This window comes from Capra hircus, chromosome 10, assembly GCF_001704415.2.
Source record: "Capra hircus breed San Clemente chromosome 10, ASM170441v1, whole genome shotgun sequence".
Lineage (NCBI taxonomy): Eukaryota > Metazoa > Chordata > Mammalia > Artiodactyla > Bovidae > Capra > Capra hircus.
This window is the reverse complement of record NC_030817.1, coordinates 60,373,409-60,392,385: the sequence shown is the minus strand read 5'-3', so window position 1 is coordinate 60,392,385 and position 18,977 is coordinate 60,373,409. Positions and strand designations below refer to the sequence as shown.

General features: G+C 42.5%; 3 protein-coding genes across 4 annotated transcripts; 2 read left to right on the top strand and 1 right to left on the bottom strand.

The window, feature by feature from the left end:
- On the top strand, positions 1,982 to 12,215 carry LRR1 (leucine rich repeat protein 1). 2 transcript variants are annotated; one of them, XM_013967047.2, is made up of 4 exons: positions 1,982 to 2,254; positions 5,389 to 5,487; positions 8,081 to 8,802; positions 11,675 to 12,215. In XM_013967047.2, exons 1-4 carry the CDS (start codon positions 2,042 to 2,044, stop codon positions 11,913 to 11,915), a joined length of 1,275 nt encoding a protein of 424 aa, XP_013822501.1. In that variant the 5' UTR covers positions 1,982 to 2,041; the 3' UTR covers positions 11,916 to 12,215. The 2 variants fall into 2 exon arrangements, with proteins under 2 accessions (XP_013822501.1, XP_017909868.1); XM_018054379.1 differs by lacking the exon at positions 8,081 to 8,802 and having other exon boundaries at positions 11,675 to 11,833.
- RPL36AL (ribosomal protein L36a like) lies at positions 14,828 to 16,116 on the bottom strand. Its single transcript, XM_005685626.2, has 2 exons — positions 16,019 to 16,116; positions 14,828 to 15,341 (listed from the first exon to the last, which is right to left on the bottom strand). The coding sequence occupies exon 2, from the start codon at positions 15,308 to 15,310 to the stop codon at positions 14,990 to 14,992; it is 321 nt and encodes a 106-aa protein (XP_005685683.1). The 5' UTR covers positions 15,311 to 15,341; positions 16,019 to 16,116; the 3' UTR covers positions 14,828 to 14,989.
- MGAT2 (mannosyl (alpha-1,6-)-glycoprotein beta-1,2-N-acetylglucosaminyltransferase) lies at positions 16,147 to 18,776 on the top strand. Its single transcript, XM_005685833.3, has one exon. The coding sequence runs from the start codon at positions 16,718 to 16,720 to the stop codon at positions 18,056 to 18,058; it is 1,341 nt and encodes a 446-aa protein (XP_005685890.2). The 5' UTR covers positions 16,147 to 16,717; the 3' UTR covers positions 18,059 to 18,776.

Below are 18,977 nucleotides of genomic sequence, written 5' to 3'. Positions count from 1 at the left end.
TCTCAAAATTCTCCAAGCCAGGCTTCAGCAATACGTGAACCGTGAACTTCCAGATGTTCAAGCTGGTTTTAGAAAAGGCAGAGGAACCAGAGATCAAATTGCCTACATCTGCTGGATCATTGAAAAAGCAAGAGAGTTCCAGAAAAACATCAATTTCTGCTTTATTGACTATGCCAAAGCCTTTGACTGTGTGGATCACAATGAACTATGGAAAATTCTGAAAGAGTTGGGAATACCAGACCACCTGACCTGCCTCTTGAGAAACCTGTATGCATATCAGGAAGCAAGTTACAGCTGGACATGGAACAACAGACTGGTCCAAATAGGAAAAGGAGTACATCAAGGCTATATATTGTCACCCTGCTTATTTAACTTATATGCAGAGTACATCATGAGAAACGCTGGGCTGGAAGAAGTACAAGCTGGAATCAAGACTGCCGGGAGAAATATCAATAACCTCAGATATGCAGATGACACCACCCTTGTGGTAGAAAGTGAAGAACTAAAAAGCCTCTTGATGAAAGTAAAAGAGGAGAGTGAAAAGTTGGCTTAAAGCTCAACATTCAGAAAACTAAGATCATGGCATCTGGTCCCATTACTTCATGGCAAATAGATGGGGAAACAATGGAAACAGTGTCAGACTTTATTTTGGGGGGCTCCAAAATCACTGCCGGTGGTGATTGTAGCCATGAAATTAAAAGATGTTTACTCCTTGGAGGGAAAGTTATGACCAACCTAGACAGCATATTAAAAAGCAGAGACATTACTTTGTCAACAAAAGTCCATCTAGTCAAGGCTATGGTTTTTCCAATAGTCATGTATGGATGTGAGGGTTGGACTATAAAGAAAGCTGAGCGCCAAAGAATTGATGCTTTTGAACTGTGGTGCTGGACTCTTGAGAGTCCCTTGGACTGCAAGGAGGTCCAATCAGTCCATCCTAAAAGAGATTAGTCCTGGGTGTTCATTGGAAGGACTGATGTTGAAGCTGAAACTCCAATACTTTGGCCACCTGATGCCAAGAGCTGGCTCATTTCAAAAGACCCTGATGCTGGGAAAAATTGAGGGCAGGAGGAGAAGGGGACAACAGAGGATGACATGGTTGGATGGCATCATCGACTCAATGGACATGACTTTGGGTAAACTCCGGGAGTTGGTGATGGACAGGGAGGCCTGGCCTGTGGTTCATGGAGTCCCAAAGAGTCAGACAAGGAGTCGGAAAGGTCCGGAAGGTCTCTCCAAGTCTAAGATGCAGTCAAGTCAGTCACTTCATCCAATCCACTAGCGGTTGTAAACAGGGAATCTGTATAATAGGAATTGGTGTTTAGTCTCTAAGTCTTGTCGGACTGTTGCGATCCCATGGACTGTAGCCCGCCAGGCTTCTCTGTCCATCGGATTTTTCAGGCAAGAATACTGGAGTGGGTTGCCAGTTCCCTCTCCATCATTTATCCAAAACAAATCAAGTCTTGGATAAATCCTGTCATATCAAGTTCCCTTCTGATGTGGCAATTGTCACCTCCAGGGCACCCAAAACAAAACACCAGCCTATCAGCGTCCCGACAGCTGGCAGTGGGCCCCTCGCAAAGCTGGATAGGCAAAAAGACTCCTCCCAAAACACAGGAACTACGGCCTTTCTTGGGAAACTCAAAGACCCCGTGTGCGGGCAGCGTGTAAACTGTCAGCAGTGGAAACAAGGACTCGGCCCCCAAGTATTACACTGGGGCCTCAGCGCGCGCTCCTGGGAAAGGACGTGGCGCCCCCGCCGATCGCCGGGTTCGGGAGGCGCGAGCCGGATCCTCCGCGGTCTGTGTCCGCGGTCCGCAGCCACAGTGTAGACTCGGTCCTGCACGGAAGAGGGGACCCCGTCCGCCCCCGCAGGACTCGTGGAGCCGCTGCCCGAAGAAACAGGGACGTCGGCACCGCGAGCCGGCAGGCAGATCCCCGGACAGCCCGCGCTCGAGGGCCCCGGCGGCGGCGCGGTGGGGCGGGAAAGGGGAAGTTTCAAAGCGGAGCAGGGGGAGCCGGTGGCTGGTGTCCCGGCGGGATGAAGCTGCACTGCGAGGTGGAGGTGGTCAGCCGGCACTTGCCGGCCTTGGGGCTGAGGAACCGGGGCAAGGGCGTCCGGGCGGTGGTGAGCCTCTGTCAGCAGGCGCCCAGGACTCCGCCGGGTCCCAGAGCTGGAGGCGAGCGGGGCGGCAGTCACCCCGCCTGCTTGTTCATTTCCACCCTGAAGGACAAGCGCGGGACCCGCTATGAGGTGCGTGGAGCCGGCGGGTCAGGGCTAGCAGCCAGGCGATCTTCCCCTAAGCGCCCGACTGTTTGCCCAGCTGGACTCCGTCTTGGGGGTTCCCCACCGCCGGCCCCTGAACCCCACCATCACCCGGACCCTGGCGTCTCCCTACGGACCCGAAGGCGGAAAGATTTTAAGAGTCACTTCTTAATTTTCTTGCCCATTTCTGCGACTTTGTTGACAGCCTTGCTGTTTAGTAGTAGATAGCAACCCTGCCCCTTTAATGCCTTTGAAATTTCGGCATCAGTAGCATCAGTCCAGTTTGGGAGAACCGTAAAATGACTACACCTTGGTTCAGTAGATTCTGTTTCTCCCAGTTTCTTCGCTAAATTTGTTTGTTTTTAAGGTTTTGTGGGATGCGTCTAAGGTCATTAGGCCAGATTGTGCTGTGCTCAGTCGCTTCAGTCGTGTCCGACTCATTGCGACCCCAGGGACTGCAGCCCGCCAGGCTCCATGGGATTTTCCAGGCAAGAATGCTGGAGTGGGTTGCCATTTCCTACTCCAGGGGATCTTCCCGATTAGTACAGTGGTAAAGCAGTGATGCTTGGGTTGCATCTTGATAATTTTATTAAAATTCTTGGCTACTGCATCTCTCGCTCTTTCTTAACTGTTTAATTTCCTAAGTTTTGATTTGTTAGGTACGGGGCTCTTTTGTATTTACGTAACAGTAGTAAACCCTCTAGAAGGTGGAAATTGAATTTTTAAAGCACAAGTTTTATAAAATCCTTTTACCTTGATTCCCAGGCACGTTATTTTGTGAAAATGACTAGAATACCCTTGTGCCTACTATAATAAAATTGAGGGGTGATTCATCACCCTCTGTTGCATCTAACTTTTGACTGGGTTTTATACAATTTGTGGGATTGTTTCCCTTAGTGTTGTATCCTCAGTAAATACTCTTAGTTGAGGAAGAGTTATTGCTGTTTTATTCAGAGACATGTAAATGTTTGTGTAAGTAGTTGAAAGTCTAAATAATTCCTCTCTTCCGGTGGAATCAACTCATGTAATTTTTCAAATGGAAGGGACTTCTGTCACCAAATTTTAAAGATTAGAAAACTGTTAGGTGAGAAAAGCAAACTCATAACCAGAATTGGGTCTCCCTTTTTTCCCTGTTGACCTCCCTAAAACCTGTCTTTTCATGCCCACCTTAGGTACTGTCTTAAAAGTCTGTTATGATCTCTCCTTTAAAACTTCCGCTGTGCTAAGGTCAGTAGCTGAAAATCCTAACGAAAATTTTATTGTAAACCACTAGTTGAAAATAGTGTGTGCAGGGTGCATTGCTGGATAGATACTATGGGAAATAAACCTGATTTAATCACGGTTTTTCCAAGACTAGAAAGGGAAAAACAGAAACCACTACTTACAAAGGTGGGCTGTAATTGCTGTAATAAAGGGAGAAGCAGAGTGGTATTATATAGTATAATATTAAAAATGAAATGAATTCTGATTCAAGTCTTTGAGAAAGTTTTGTGGAAGAAGTGGTGCCACAGGGCTTGGAACATAGTAGGTGTCAAGTAAACATTTATTTGATAAGGTGGTTTGGTTTTGGCCTTGAGGAGTAGGAGTTGGTGCTGAGTGTGGAAGCACCTTGGGTCTCTTTCTTACAACCTTCTACTTCTCTGTCCCATGACGCTGACATCCATCTGACTGATTTCCAAATCTGTATCTTTTGCTAGTCCTCTCCCTTAATTTCCAACTTGAGCCAGCTACCTACTGGAAATCTTCATTTGGTTGTGTCACAGTATTTCAAACTCAGAATACCTCCAGATTAATTTTCCTTGCCACCCCTAACCCAGCGTTTCTGATAGTGTTCTGCAGCTCCTTTAAGTAAGATTCTGTCCCTCTCCAGGAACCTTAAAGGCTTTCCTCCCCCACATCCAACATATTATTGAATTCTTTCAATTCTGCTTCCTGGGTAATTTTGTATTTTCATACCCCCTTCCATCCCAGGTGTACCTAAACCACCATTGTCCCTTGCCTGGCTGGTTTCTTAAAGGATCTCCTTACCTCTACCATTGTCTTTCCTCCATCCCATCGTCCCCTCTCCCAAAGTTCATTATTAAACTTTGTAGTTAAAGGGAACTTTTCAAAATGTAGATCTAACGGTAATATCCGCTGAATATTCATCTAATCTCCATCATCTAATCTCTGTTTACCTCTCTACACTCACCTGCCTCTTTTCACTGGATCTTCCAGCATATTGAACGTCTTTCACCTCCTCAGTTGCCAAACTCTCTTACCTTCAAGGCTTTGCACACTATTCCATTTTATTTATATACTACCTCCCTCTCCTTCCCTCAGTATCTTCACTTGCCTAACATCTTAATCCTTCATTTCTTGCTCATTTCAGTTCTCTTTCATACCTCCAGACCAGGTAAGAGTCCTTTCCTATATAAGGTCTTATAGCGGCCTGTACTTCCTTGTCTTAATATTTGTTATGCTTATAATTACTTGTTTAATAAACTTTCTCTCATGAAATTGGCAACTTGATAAGTGTAGTTACCATGCTGGTCTTATTTACCACTGTTGTCCCAAGCCCCCTGTCATAGAGCCTGGTACATAGTGGTCTCTCAATAAATAGTTGTTAAAGTCTGCAGCAGAAGCAACATCAGTTATTAAAAATTATTGAGCAGCTATTATATGTTAGTCACTCTTCTGGCTCTGGGAAAATAATACTGAACAAAGGAGAGAAGATTCCTGCTTTCATCAAGTTTATATCTTGGGAGGCATGCCTACCCCAGGCTAGTAGACTGAAGTTAAGAAAGCAGGTAGCTACTATTGGCAACTCTTACTACACCCAGAGTTAGAATGGGAGAGAAGAAGCATTCTCAAACAAAGGGGATTCTGTTCTTGAGGAAGGAAGAGTTATTGGACAGGTAGAACAATTGTATCTTACCCAAAGCTGGATAAGGAGTGTAAATACCCCCAAAAGCAATCAAACAAAAACCTTTAAATCTTAAAACCACAAAGCACCCAGATGTAAGGACTATAAGCCAAACTGAATCTTGGCAAAGTGGCATATTGCAGGTGTAATAAATACTGAATAACAGTACCTGGTTTTGTCATTTTTCTCCCCCGCCCCCCTCATTGGTTGCAAGCAGCTAAAGGAGAACATTGAGCAGTTCTTCACCAAATTTGTGGATGAGGGGAAAGCCACTGTTCGGTTAAAGGAGCCTCCCGTGGATATCTGTCTCAGTAAGGTATGGTATTAATGCGTAGGTTGGTTTACTGTAAAGAGAATAGAGGCTGTATTAGGAGCCTGATCTCCCACAGAGCTGAACAGAGATAGGCACTTGCAGGCATGTTTGTGGAAGTGATGGCAGCTTCCCTGGCTTGCTTGTGTGGCCTTGAAAAGAGCAGAGTCAGTTTTAGAAAAGTTGCCCAGGATGAGAAGGAAAACTGATTTTGCTTCTATGCCCAAGATGGAGCCTCAGGGTGTTCTTAGAACTTTATAAGCAGGTGGCACAGGTCTGCATCTTGCCAGCTGAATCACAGGTGACAAATCTAAATTTGGTGTTAAAAAAATGGATAAAATACAATTAGAAACACTTTAGGGGATATTTTACTTACTGTAATCATTTTTTAAAATATATAAACCATTAAGATAAAAAACTGTTTTCTTCTTTGCCTTATCTCGCTTTTTCCGTTTTTCCCTTCCCAGAGGGTAGGAGCTGTGATTTGTTCAACCTTGCATTTGCCTTTATCCTTGACCCCAAGTCAAGTGCTTTCTAAACATTTAAAGTTTAATAACTGTTCAAGCTGTTTTATTGAATGGAGGTGCTTTGTCCTACCTCCTCCTGTTCTGGTTTTTCATTTTCTCTTGCTAATCAGCCTGTCCTGCCATTGACTCCTTCTACCTACAAACAAGCTGAGAGTCCTACCAATTAGAATAGAAAAGACAAATTTCTGGAAAGTTGAGGCTAAAACTGTTGGTTCCACTTTCTCAGTATCTCTTTTGACCTCTACCTTCACTGGTTTGGGCTTCCCTGGTGGCTCAGAGGGTAAAGCGTCTGCCTGCAATGCAGGAGATCTGGGTTCAATCCCTGGGTCAGGAAGATCCCCTGGAGAAGGAAATGGCAAACCACTCCAGTACTCTTGCCTGGAAAATCCCATGGACAGAGAAGCCTGGTAGACTACAGTCCATGGGATCGCAAAGAGTCAGACACGACTGAGCGACTTCACTTCACTTCACTTTCACTTCACTGATTTATTCATAAAATACTGTCAAAGGTCAGTGATCTCTTCCTATCTGCTAATCACATTGCCATGATTACTCATCCTTTTTGAGCTCTGAAGAATTTGACACTGATGACCACTCCCTTCATACTAACTTTTCTTTCTTGCCACCTGTGATAGGGCACTGTGCTGGTTTATCTTCAGTTTTCTTAGCCGCTCCTTTGTTTGCTGTTTCTTGGCAACGTTTTTTCTATCCTGGGAGTGAAGGCTTTATTCCTATCCTCTGCCTGTTTTCTGCCATACATGCGTTCTGTTACCACAGCTCCCTTTGATGCATGTAACTCCCAAGTATGTAACTCCCAAGTAGGTCCCTCTGCTGGACCTACTTAACCCAGGTCACCAGACTTTCCTCACTCCACTTCACTGTGTATGTTGCTGCGAGAATAATATGTAGCTCTTGTTACATAATTCTCAACTCACAATTCTTCAGTGATCTCCCACAGCTTGATCATTCTGTCCTCCTTACCCTGGCATCAAGGGTACTCATTTATACTCTGTAGCCACACAGTATTTCTGCTCTTTCACTCCTCTGCAAAGCTCCCACATTCCAACCAAATAGTTTCCCAGACTTGCTGAAAGTTCGCTAATCCTTCATATATAAAGTTTTTGAAACTTCTAAAGTATCCAGCAAGTATTTTTATTGCTGACTTAATTCGCATATCACTTTAATAGGGATTTCTCTGTCCAGCTGGAAGTGGTCTCTTGCTTTCGATGTGTTGTACAACTTTTTTCAGTAAGTGCTAAGTTACACCTGCCTTTTTTTATTTTTAAAAGTTTCTTGATATATACATATATAATTTTTACTTATTTTATTTTTGGCTGTGTTGAGAGTTACAGTGCATGAGCATCTCATTGTAGTGACTTCTCTTGTGGAGCCCAGACTCTAGGTGAGTGGGTTTCAGTAGTTGTGACATGTGGGCTCAGTAGTACCTCTTGGACTTAGTTACTCTGCGGCATGTGGGATCTTCCTGGTCCAGGGATTCGAACCCATGTACCCAGCACTGGCACGCAGATTCTTATCCACTGCACCACTAGGGAAGTCCTTGGCCTTGCTTTTGACAGGGCTATTGCTTTTCACAATTCCTAGTCTTTGTGAATAACCCCTCTGGGTATTTTTCACTGTACAACACTACTTCAGTCTGTCTCTGAGGCACTGGAGATTTGAGTCATTTCATCTTTTCATTTTCTTTTGGTTACTAAGGTTAAAGTAACTTTTTAAAAAAATTTTATTGGATTATAGTAGATGGGTCAGTTCATCTTAAATCCAAGTCTTCAGTGGAATCTTCATGTTTTCCTGTTTTATTTTATGCTCATATGGTTCCCCCTGTGAACAGTTTTATTTAGAGTGTGTCAACATAGTTTTTTTAAAAACTTAATAAATTTTTGTATATGTCATTAAATTTAGTGAAAATAGAATACTGAAAAAAATTTAGTAATTGTCAATAAATAATTGCATGATTTTTGTACAACTTCACCACGTTTGTTTAGGATGAACTAACATGCATTTATTACCTAAAATGGAATTTATAATTGTACAATCTACTTTTACATCTTCAGGCCAATTCCAGCAGTCTAAAGAGTTTCCTTTCAGCTGTGAGACTGGCTCATAGAGGCTGTGATGTTGAGGCACCACTTTCAACCCTCACACCAGTGAAGACTTCAGAATTTGAAAAATTTAAAACTAAAATGGTTATCACATCCAAAAAGGACTATCCTCTAAGCAAGAACTTCCCCTATTCTCTGGAACATCTTCAGACTTCTTATTGTGGGCTTGTCCGGGTTGATATGCGTATGCTTTGCTTAAAAAACCTTAGAAAATTAGACTTGAGTCATAACCATATAAAAACGCTTCCAGCTACAATTGGAGACCTCATCCACCTTCAAGAACTTAACCTGAATGATAACCACTTGGAATCATTTAGTGTAGCCTTGTGTCAGTCTACACTCCAGAAGTCACTTCAGAGCTTGGATATCAGCAAGAACAAAATTAAGGCACTCCCCGTGCAGTTTTGCCAGCTCCGAGAACTTACATATTTAAAACTTGATGATAATGAATTGATTCGCCTTCCTTTCAAGATGGGACAACTCAGGAACCTGCGGTTTTTGTCAGCAGCTCGAAATAAGCTTCCATTTTTGCCTAGTGAATTTAAAAATTTATCCCTTGAGTACTTGGATCTTTTTGGAAATACTTTTGAACAACCTAAAGTCCTTCCAGTTATACACCTGCAAATGCCATTAACTTTACTGGAATCTTCTGCACGAACCATATTATATAATAGGTAAGCCTTTGATAGCATCATGGTATCTTCATCATTCTCAAGAATTAAGTCTTTAACATAGCTGTTTATACTATGCACAATCTGACCCTTTGCTCCAGTGGCCTTCTTTTAAAAAGAAATGACAAAAGTTATGGGTCTAGAAGAATGGGCATATGAATAAACACAGATAAACTTTATAGTGCTCATAGACACCCACTGAAACCCAAGCCAGTCTTCCCTCTTCATCATCCCTAGCTTAAGTGCTCTTATCCTAAAGCAGTGGTTCTCAGATTTTACTTCACATTAGAATTACCTAAGGAGCTTTAAAAAATTCTGATGGTTAGTCCCCACCCAAGACTTATTAAATCAGAATGCTTGGGAGTAGGACTGAGTTTTTTTTTGTTTTTAACTATCCAGGTGTTTCTAATGTACAGATTAAGAGCCTTGGCTTACTTCTCAAATTTTAATATTCATCACATTCCTGGGAGTCTTGTTTAGCAGATTTTGTTTTAGAGGTCTGAAGTGGAGATCTGCTTTTTAAACTGCATTCAAGGTGAGGCTGCTAGTTCATGAGTTACGCTTTGAATACTAAGGCTCTAACAGTAACTTGGGCTACCCTTGTAGCTTAGTTGGTAAAAAATCTGCCTGCAATGCAGAAGACCTGGGTTTGATTCCTGGGTTGGGAAGATTCCCTGGAGAAGGAAATGGCAACCCACTCCAGTATTCTTGCCTGGAGAATCCCATGAACAGAGGAGCCTGGCAGGGTACAGTCCATGGGGTCACAAGAGGCAGACACGACTTAGTTACTAAACCACCACCACCACCAAAAGTAACTAAGGGCTCATTATTGTTTTAAGGTAATGATCCTCGAAAGTTGAGGAATGTATCACCAATCATGCTTATTGTAACACAGTACTTAACTAATGCAGATTGCTGGTCCCAACCCTCAGAGATTCTTATTCAGTAAATTTGTCATGGGAATGAAGAAACTGCATCTCTAACAAGTTCCAAGGAGATGCTGATAATGCTGGTCAGGGGACCACACTTGGGGACTGCTGGTTTAAGGTATTGGCTCTTAACTAGGAGTTTAAAATTATCTCTTAAGTGACAGTACATGTAAGTGCCAAGAACAGTGCCTGGTTCTTAATAGGTCCCGATACTCACTGGATTTATAAATACATGTAATTTGCTTATTTGACAAATTAAAAATCATTAATTGTGTTATCATTAGTTGTAGAGGAACTTCTAAATAATATAGATGTGAAATACATACCTAGATCTGGTCATATGGGTCCTAGATTGTACCTCAGATCAACTAGTTCAGAATCTCCAGAGATGGGCCCCTACTGTGTGTCATATATTTTTTAAAGTCTCCAGAAGTGATACTCATGATTCAGGTTAAAACTGCTGATTTGAGAGAACTCTAAATGGTGTCTTTGGGCAATACTACTCCCAAGTGTCTTGTTCTTTGCTTTCTCTGAGACTTACATATGAAAAAAAAATAACATTTATTCAATTTTGAAAATTATGTCCAAGTGAGAAATACTGTAAATGGTCATTGATGATTTGAAAGGATCATAAATTGGCTAGGATGACTCTGATCTTTACTGAAGTATAATTTTGCAAGTTTCCAGCTCCCTTGGTTTAAGAATATAGATCCAAAGCCATGAGAACAATCTCTGCTATTTAGCTGTTGATAGATTGTCCTAACTACTGGTTACAAACATAAAGTTATAGTCTTAGAAAAATATGTAGGGACTTACATTGGGTAGAAAATACAGTTTTTAACTGTTTCGTGTTTTTCTTGGTCTATAACCAAGAGTCTGGAAAGTAAGTGGTTTTTTTTTTTTTTTTTTTTAAGTTACTTACACAAGTTAACAGATTAGTACATGTGGAAAAAATGAAAAGTTGTAAACAAAGTCAATCCTATCCTTTAAGTAAGCCACTATTTTTTATTTGATGTGCACTTTTCTACTAGGGTTTTAAACACCACTTTAGGGACTTCCTTGGAGGTCCAGTGGTTAAGATTGTACTTCCAGTGCAGGGGGCAGAGGTCAGGGCACTAAGATCCCACATGCTGTGTGGCAAAACAAAACCACCAGTTTAAATTATAATAGTAGGCTTTACTTGTTGCAAAAGATCTGAACACCTGTTAATGTGCCAGCCTACGTACTAGAGAAAGAATAAAGAAAAGCAACACAAAGCATTTGGGCTATGATTATTTTCAGGGTACAGGAGAGACCTGGGCACTAGGCAGGCAATCTCAAGAGACTGTCTCAGTGTTATGCAGGGTGAGAGCGATTGTATTGGGGGCCACTGAAGTTTTAATTTTAAGTAAGAGGGTGAATGACTTAATTTAAGCACTGTTAGGAGCCTTGCTTGCTTTAGTGAAGTAAAACTAATATCACAACATTTAAAAAATTTGTTTCACACAGTTTAGGGTTCTCTTTTGAACACTTGATGCCTAGGAGTATATATGTATTTATTTAAATAAATGTTTCTTCACAGATAGAACTGAGAAATTCTCTCATTACCATTTTTAGGAATTGTATGAGAGAGCCGTACATTTAAATTATGTTATACTGGTCATACAGTATAATTATATAAAGGACAGATGACTCTTTCCTTGTATTCAGTAAGTTATACTATTAAGTGGCAATACTAAAAGGTCACTACTTTATGGAATAGTATAGATCCTCTTAGGCTTATGTCATATGCTGTTATTTAGTATATTTTTCCAATTTGTACCAGTTTGGAAAATAAAAACAATATACTGAATTAATAGAGTAATTTTATTTTCTCATGGTTATAATTCAGTGTCTAATAATTGATGTCCTAATACATGAAGTTTTGAATCATTAAAAAATATCTTTAAAATATTTTTTTCCAATAGGATTCCATATGGCTCTCATATCATTCCTTTCCATCTTTGTCAAGATTTGGATACTGCAAAAACCTGTGTTTGTGGAAGATACAGTATAAGCAGTTTTATTCAAGGAACTACTACCATGAATCTACACTCTGTTGCTCACACTGTGGTCTTAGTAGATAATATGGGTGGTACTGAAGCACCTGTTATTTCTTACTTCTGTTCTCTAGCCTGTTATGTAAATTCTTGTGATATGTTCAAGTAATAGGTGATACCACAAAAAGAAATTCCATTTAGTCTCAGACTAATTTGGGATTCACTTATGGTTTAAATGTCAAATTGGAGAAAGGGCAGCTTTCCATGGATTTTGTATACTTGATTGAGGGGAAGAATGTGTGGTAGTCTAACATTTTCAATTGTTTGACTGTAAAATTTTAATTTCATTAAAACCTGGTTCATTTTATTGTGGTGTTAACTTTTATCAGTTTATCACACTTGCGTTGATTTTGGCCTAGTATTTCTGGTTGTGCTGCTGCTGTTGCTAAGTCACTTCAGTCGTGTCTGACTCTGTGCAACCCCATAGATGGCAGCCCACGAGGCTCCCCCGTCCCTGGGATTCTCCAGGCAAGAACACTGGAGTGGGTTGCCATTTCCTTCTCCAGTGCATGAAAGTGAAAAGTGAAAGTGAAGTCACTCAGTCGCGTCCGACTCCCAGTGACCCCATGGACTGCAGCCCACCAGGCTCCTCCATCCATGGGATTTCCCAGGCAAGAGTACTGGTTGTGGGGTTATCTTTTAATGTTAAACAGATACTGATCCCAACCATTCTGTTCATAGAATTTTCTTAATAAATTTGTCTTGCATTTAAGTTAAATTGAGTTTCTGTATATAGAAAATATACTTTGGACTAATACAGTCTAAATTGTAGTGAAAATTTGTTCAATATGAAACTACATATGTTTTTAAACACTTGTATTTTCAGGTATATTTTTCTATATACGGAATTTTATATTCACCAGCCATAAAGTAGAAGTTGTTTTGGACAAATAGACTTCAGCCTTTAAAAGTTTTGTATTAACTGCATAATCTTTGTTGTGATTTTTAAGTTTTTCCATTTTTAGGGTTGGAATAAGGCTTTGGTGTTGGAGAGGAATAGGAGAAAATTGCTACTTTTTTACTGATTAAGTCTGTATTATATGAGGGCTGTTCTTTTTCTGTTGGTCAAGTTTTTTAAAATTGGAGTATAATTGCTTTAGTGTTGTTAGTTTCTGCTGTACAACACAGTGAATTAGCTGTCATTGTTTTGTGTGTGTCACTCGGTCGTGTCTGACTCTTCTCAATGTAGCCCGCCAGGCTCCTCCATCCATAGGAGTCTCGTATACATATATCCCCTCACTCTTGAGCCTCCCACCGCCTCTAGGTCATCACAGAGCACCAACTTGAGTTCCTATGCTATACACCAACTTTTGGTCTTTAAAACGAAGAATTTTATAAGAATCTTAGGATTTTCTAAACTCATTACTGAGATATTGACCAAAAATATTATAAAATTTTAGTAACTTTCTTTAAAAACATGGTTCTTTAAAAAGTGATTAGGGGGACATATTTAAAAAGTAATTCAGTGCTTACCTGATTTTTACATATTCCTGTAGAGAATTATTTCATCAATAAATGCAGGTATAGGAGTCTATGTTGGGAATAAGTGCTAACCATGTTATTCCTACACTCCAGCCCTTTGCATTCTTCCTCTCTACAAGCCATCTCCATGTAAGTATCTTAGCCTACTTAAAATTCATGTACAGAAGGCAGAATTTGTTCTCATAACCGTACCCCTTCCCAATTTATTTTTCCTTTCACTCGATATTCAAACTCCTTTTTCTTTCTTGCATGTGTTTACTAGACTCACTTCTTTCATTCTGATTTTACCTGTTTTATTCATAGTTGTTTACCTCCTCAACCCTCCCCACAGTCAATTTATAACATTTGAGTACCCCCCCACCCCGAGTATGCTCAAAAGGGTTCAAACAAGAATTTATGTTGTCATGAACTCATGCTCTTTTCACAAGCTTCAGAACTTTTTGTAGTTAGAAGTCCATTATCAACTCCTACCTTACATTCAAGACTGAGGTCTAAAAAGGTACTGTCCAAAAAACTGATGGGATTGTTTGTTCTGTCTCTTGTCCAGTAGGGTGGTCATTAGCCACATGTGGCTATTGAGCAATAAATGTAATGTAAGTGAGGCATTGCATTAATATAAGTAGCTATATGTGGCTAGTTGTCCCTGCAGGAGTGTACACTTGCAGAAAAGTCAGGGGGTTTTTTTTTGGCAGCCATTGTAGAATATTAATTCTCCAACCAGGGATTGAACCAGTTATTAGCAATGAAAGCACCCAGTCTGAACCACTGGACCACTAGGGAATTCCCAATGTCAGTTTTTAATTTTTTCAACTTGGATTCTCTGTTTCACTCAGTCCACTATTCACAGGTCTAGCTTATCCCCTTCACTTTTAAAATTTCATATTGGAGCATAGCACAAATAATATTGTGTTTCAGGCATACAGCGAAGTGATTCAGTTATACATGGATCTGTTTTTCAAATTATTTCCTCATTTAGGTCATTACAGAATATTCAACAGAATTCCTTGTGCTATACAGTAGGTCCTTGTTGGTTATCTGTTTTAAATATAGCAGTGTGTACATGTCAATCCCCAATTCCCACTCTGTCCCTTCCCCCCATCAGAAATTTGTTCTCAATCTGAGTCTGTTTTGTAAAATTTTAAATTCATTTTTATCTTTTAGCCATGTCATGTCTTTCTCTGACTTACTTCACTTAGTATGATAATCTCCAAGCCCACCCATGTTATTGCAAACGGGATTATTTCATTCTTTTTAATGGCTGAGCACTTGTCATTTACTTTTTTTCAAAATCTGATTAAGAAATTTCCCAGCAGCTCATCAATCATAATTATGAATTCACCCAACATAAATATATATTTGAAATTGACCTGAAAAAGTAAACCATCAGTTTTTCCCTTCTTTATGATTTATCTCCATAACCTAGTTAGAAAACTTGAGGTGGGACTCCTATCTTCTTTATATATAAACATAAAATGCCAGTTCTTGTGGAACAAAATTTAAATAATGAATCTGATAAAAGGATGAACTTTAACCCACAAATAATTTACCATTATTTTAATTTAGAACCATATTAGGCATGCAACTAATGTAAAACATACAAAAGATTTTAGTAGAAGTATCACTATTTATTCTCATTCAGGCAATTTTTCTGTAACTTCAACATTTTCCTCTCAAAACATAAGAACAAAAGAATCCCAAAGCTTAGAACTGGATCACTTGGCCCTTTCTCTTCTTATCTCCTCCGAGTTCAAAATGCTTGCACCTCTTAATGGCCAGCATCCTCTTGGATCTGCAGTTGGGCTCAACGCATTCAAGTCTCAGCACGATCTTCTTTGTGGTTTTAGCCTTCTTCCGGAAAATTGGCTTGGTTTGCCCACCGTAGCCACTCTGCTTCCGATCATAGCGCCTCTTTCCCTGGGCATACAGGGAATCTTTGCCCTTCTTATACTGGGTCACTTTGTGAGGCTGATGCTTTCCACACTTCTTACAGAAAGTCCTTCGGGTTTTAGGTACATTGACCATCTTTGCAGCAGAAGTGTCTTCGCGGTGCAAACTGTTGTAAAACACGGGAGCAAACGTTAGAACACTTGAAACAGCAACGTATAAATCCACCATGTACTCATTTTCCGTATGAGTAAGTGCACAACTTTTTGGAATGCTTAGATTTACAGAATGAGACTCACTAAAAAACAGCAAGAGTAGCAGCACAGGGACGCCCAGTACGGTCAGTCCCGCATACAAAGTGGGATCCTTTGGGGCTTAATTTATCGTGGTTGCCCAACAACTAAAGCGTAGTGGTGGGATACCTTATTTTCTCCGGCAGAGAGAGGGCCGAGGCTAGAGTTTATTTTCGACTCTCGGCGCACCCTTTCCCTCCATGTTCTAGCTCCCGGGCATGCCTGGCTCGGAGCGCGGTGTAGAACCACCGCCACGGCCCGCTCAGTCCCTTCGAGGACTGCATCTGCCTAGTTTCACTTTTGCCTTCAAAGCACCGTCACCCGTAAAAGCGCTAAAGGCTGACGTGTCCTTACTGAGTGCCGCCAGGCCCAGCAGCCGCCATGCGAGCGCCCTTTCCGGAAGGGAAAAGTGAATTCTGGAAACCTACTAACCAAGGCGGCAAACCTCGCCCTCCCTCTCCTAACAGGGCTCACCAGGTCCGGCCCGGCCCAGCCTCGAATCCTGAGCACTGGAGGCTCCGCCGTGACCGCCACCACCCAACACCTGGCTTACCGAGAGACCCGACGTCCACGTTCCTGTCTCGCTCGTCTCGCGCCTCACAGGAAAAGGAGGGACGTGGCGGAAGTAGGAACCAAGCCTGAGCGGCAGTGCCGCGGACCAATAGGTGGCGGGCAGCGACGGCCGGGCGTCTCCGGACGTGTGCGGGAAGCGCCAACCGACGGCCAGGGGCGGGCCGGAGGGGTGTGGGTCCCCGGGCCGCGGTGCTCGGCGGGCCAGTCGCTGCCTGTCAGGACAGTCGCCGCCGGAGTGAGGCCAGGCGAGGTTGTGTTTCTCGTTCCGGGATGTCCGGGGCCGAATAGAGATGAGAACGCGGAGGACGCAGGGCCGCTGGAGGCGCAGGTAACGGAGTCGAGGTACAGCGGGGCCGCGTCGGGCTTCTTCCCGGACCGGTGCTGGATGGAGAGGACCGAAGCGACGCCGTGCCTCTGCTCCTAGCGGCGGGGCCGCTGCCCGAGCTGCAGTTGCCAGGTGAAGATGTGTGGAGCCCGGGCGGCGCGGGGGAGCTGAAAACCTGCGGGTCCCGGGACCCCCGGGGCCCGGGATGAGTTAGCGAGGGCAGCTTCGGGGGCCAGTTCCGACTACTGCAGGCCACCGCCACGGTTGCCGCCCGCCCGCCCCTTCCCCGCCGGGGTCGCTGGCTCCTTTCCGCGCCCGCCCGCCCGCCTGCCCGCGCTCCCGGCCCCGGAGACCATGAGGTTCCGCATCTATAAGCGGAAGGTGCTGATCTTGACGCTCGTGGTGGCCGCCTGCGGCTTCGTCCTCTGGAGCAGCAATGGGCGACAAAGGAAGAACGAGGCCCTCGCCCCGCCGCTGCTGGACGCCGACCCCGCGCGGGGTGCGGGCGCCCGGGCTGGGGACCATCCCGCCGTGTCGGTGGGCATCCGCCGGGGCTCCAACGAGTCGGCGGCTCCGCTGGTCGCCGCGGCCCCGCAGCCCGAGGTGGACAATCTGACGCTGCGGTACCGGTCCCTAGTGTACCAGCTGAACTTTGACCAGACGCTGAGGAATGTAGATAAGGCCGGGTCCTGGACCCCCCGAGAGCTGGCGCTGGTGGTCCAGGTGCACAACCGGCCCGAATACCTCAAACTGCTGCTGGACTCACTTCGAAAAGCCCAGGGAATCGACGACATCCTCGTCATCTTTAGCCATGACTTCTGGTCGACCGAAATCAATCAGCTGATTGCTGGGGTGGATTTCTGTCCAGTTCTGCAGGTGTTCTTTCCTTTCAGCATTCAGTTGTACCCTAACGAGTTCCCGGGCACTGACCCCAGAGATTGCCCCAGAGACGTGGAGAAGAATGCAGCTTTGCGGATGGGATGCATTAATGCTGAATATCCCGACTCCTTCGGCCATTATAGAGAGGCCAAGTTCTCCCAAACCAAACACCACTGGTGGTGGAAGCTGCATTTTGTATGGGAGAGGGTCAAAGTCCTTCGAGACTATGCTGGCCTCATACTTTTCCTAGAGGAGGATCACTACTTGGCCCCAGACTTTTACCATGTCTTCAAAAAGATGTGGAAATTAAAGCAGCTAGAGTGCCCTGAGTGTGATGTTCTCTCCCTGGGGACCTATACTGCCATTCGAAATTTCTATGACGTGGCTGACAAGGTAGATGTGAAAACGTGGAAATCCACAGAGCACAATATGGGTCTGGCCCTGACCCGGGAAGCCTATCAAAAGCTGATTGAGTGCACAGACACTTTCTGTACTTACGATGATTATAACTGGGACTGGACCCTTCAATATTTGACTGTATCTTGTCTTCCAAAATTCTGGAAAGTGCTGGTTCCTCAAGTTCCTAGGATTTTTCATGCTGGAGACTGTGGTATGCATCACCAAAAAACTTGTAGACCAGCCACCCAGAGTGCCCAACTTGAGTCACTCTTAAATAATAACAAACAGTACCTGTTTCCAGAAACTCTAACTATTAGTGAGAAGTTTATGACAGCCCTTTCCCCACCTAGGAAAAATGGAGGGTGGGGAGATATTAGGGACCATGAACTCTGTAAAAGTTATAGAAGGCTGCAGTAAAAAAAAAAAATCACAATTACAAAAGCAAAAGTAGTGACAGTCTTCTATTTTTGATATTTGTCCAAATAGGATATACAATTGAATAAAAAAGTTTAGGAACTGGTTTCTGCTTTAATACAACAACAAAATTCTTGTAAAAGTTGTCCAAATATAGTCATCTTTTCCTTTTATGTCTGATTAAGATTTAAAACGCGTTTTCATTTTGAGAATTGCGTTTTAAAGTTCAGTGTGTATCTGCTAGAGGTAATCACTGTTAATTGATAGAAGAGGGGAAACTTTATTTGCATCTATTAATCTTTTTATCTGGAACTTTGTACACTTTTTCACTTTCAAGACTTATTTTAAGTACAGCAAAATTTATTTAAAATTGTCATATCAGTAAAAAGTATTACAGTGAAATTAAGAGTATTAATGTAACAAGCCCAGCTTCACTCTTGACACAGTAACTAGGAAGAGGTTGCTTCAGTGGTTTTATAATTCGAAAATTAGGTTTGTTAAACACCCTGTCAGAACAGAGTCATTTTCAGTATTAAAGATTCCTGTATTATTGTGTTAAGAATTGCCTGTGCTCTGGAACCTGCATAGAACACACTTTCTTTTGGAATGTATTTGACTGATAAGAAAGTTTAAACACTTTTCACCTCAATGTAGAAATACAGTGATTTTTTTTTCTTTTAGTGCTGCCAAAATAAAATACTTGTTTTTGCATAAAAAGGTTCCTAATCGTTTTTCAGAATAATTTTACATCAAAGTCCACTAAAGACACTCTTGAAGGTTTAAAATTAGCATTACATTTTATTTCTACATTGTATAAGTAAGTTTGAAATAAAACCCAGCTCTTTCAAATTAGCCACATAGAGATAATGAGCAATAAAAAGCTGCTGTGTAAGTGAAATACAGCCAGAAATGAAACAAAGTT

Excerpts from the sequence above, each read along its gene's own strand:
- MGAT2 (XM_005685833.3), top strand. The coding sequence starts at position 16,718 with ATGAGGTTCCGCATCTATAAGCGGAAGGTGCTGATCTTGACGCTCGTG.
- LRR1 (XM_013967047.2), top strand. The coding sequence starts at position 2,042 with ATGAAGCTGCACTGCGAGGTGGAGGTGGTCAGCCGGCACTTGCCGGCC. Across the intron at positions 5,488-8,080 it reads TGGATATCTGTCTCAGTAAG|GCCAATTCCAGCAGTCTAAA; the intron begins GTATGGTATTAA and ends TTACATCTTCAG. Across the intron at positions 8,803-11,674 it reads CGAACCATATTATATAATAG|GATTCCATATGGCTCTCATA; the intron begins GTAAGCCTTTGA and ends TTTTTCCAATAG.
- RPL36AL (XM_005685626.2), bottom strand. The coding sequence starts at position 15,310 with ATGGTCAATGTACCTAAAACCCGAAGGACTTTCTGTAAGAAGTGTGGA.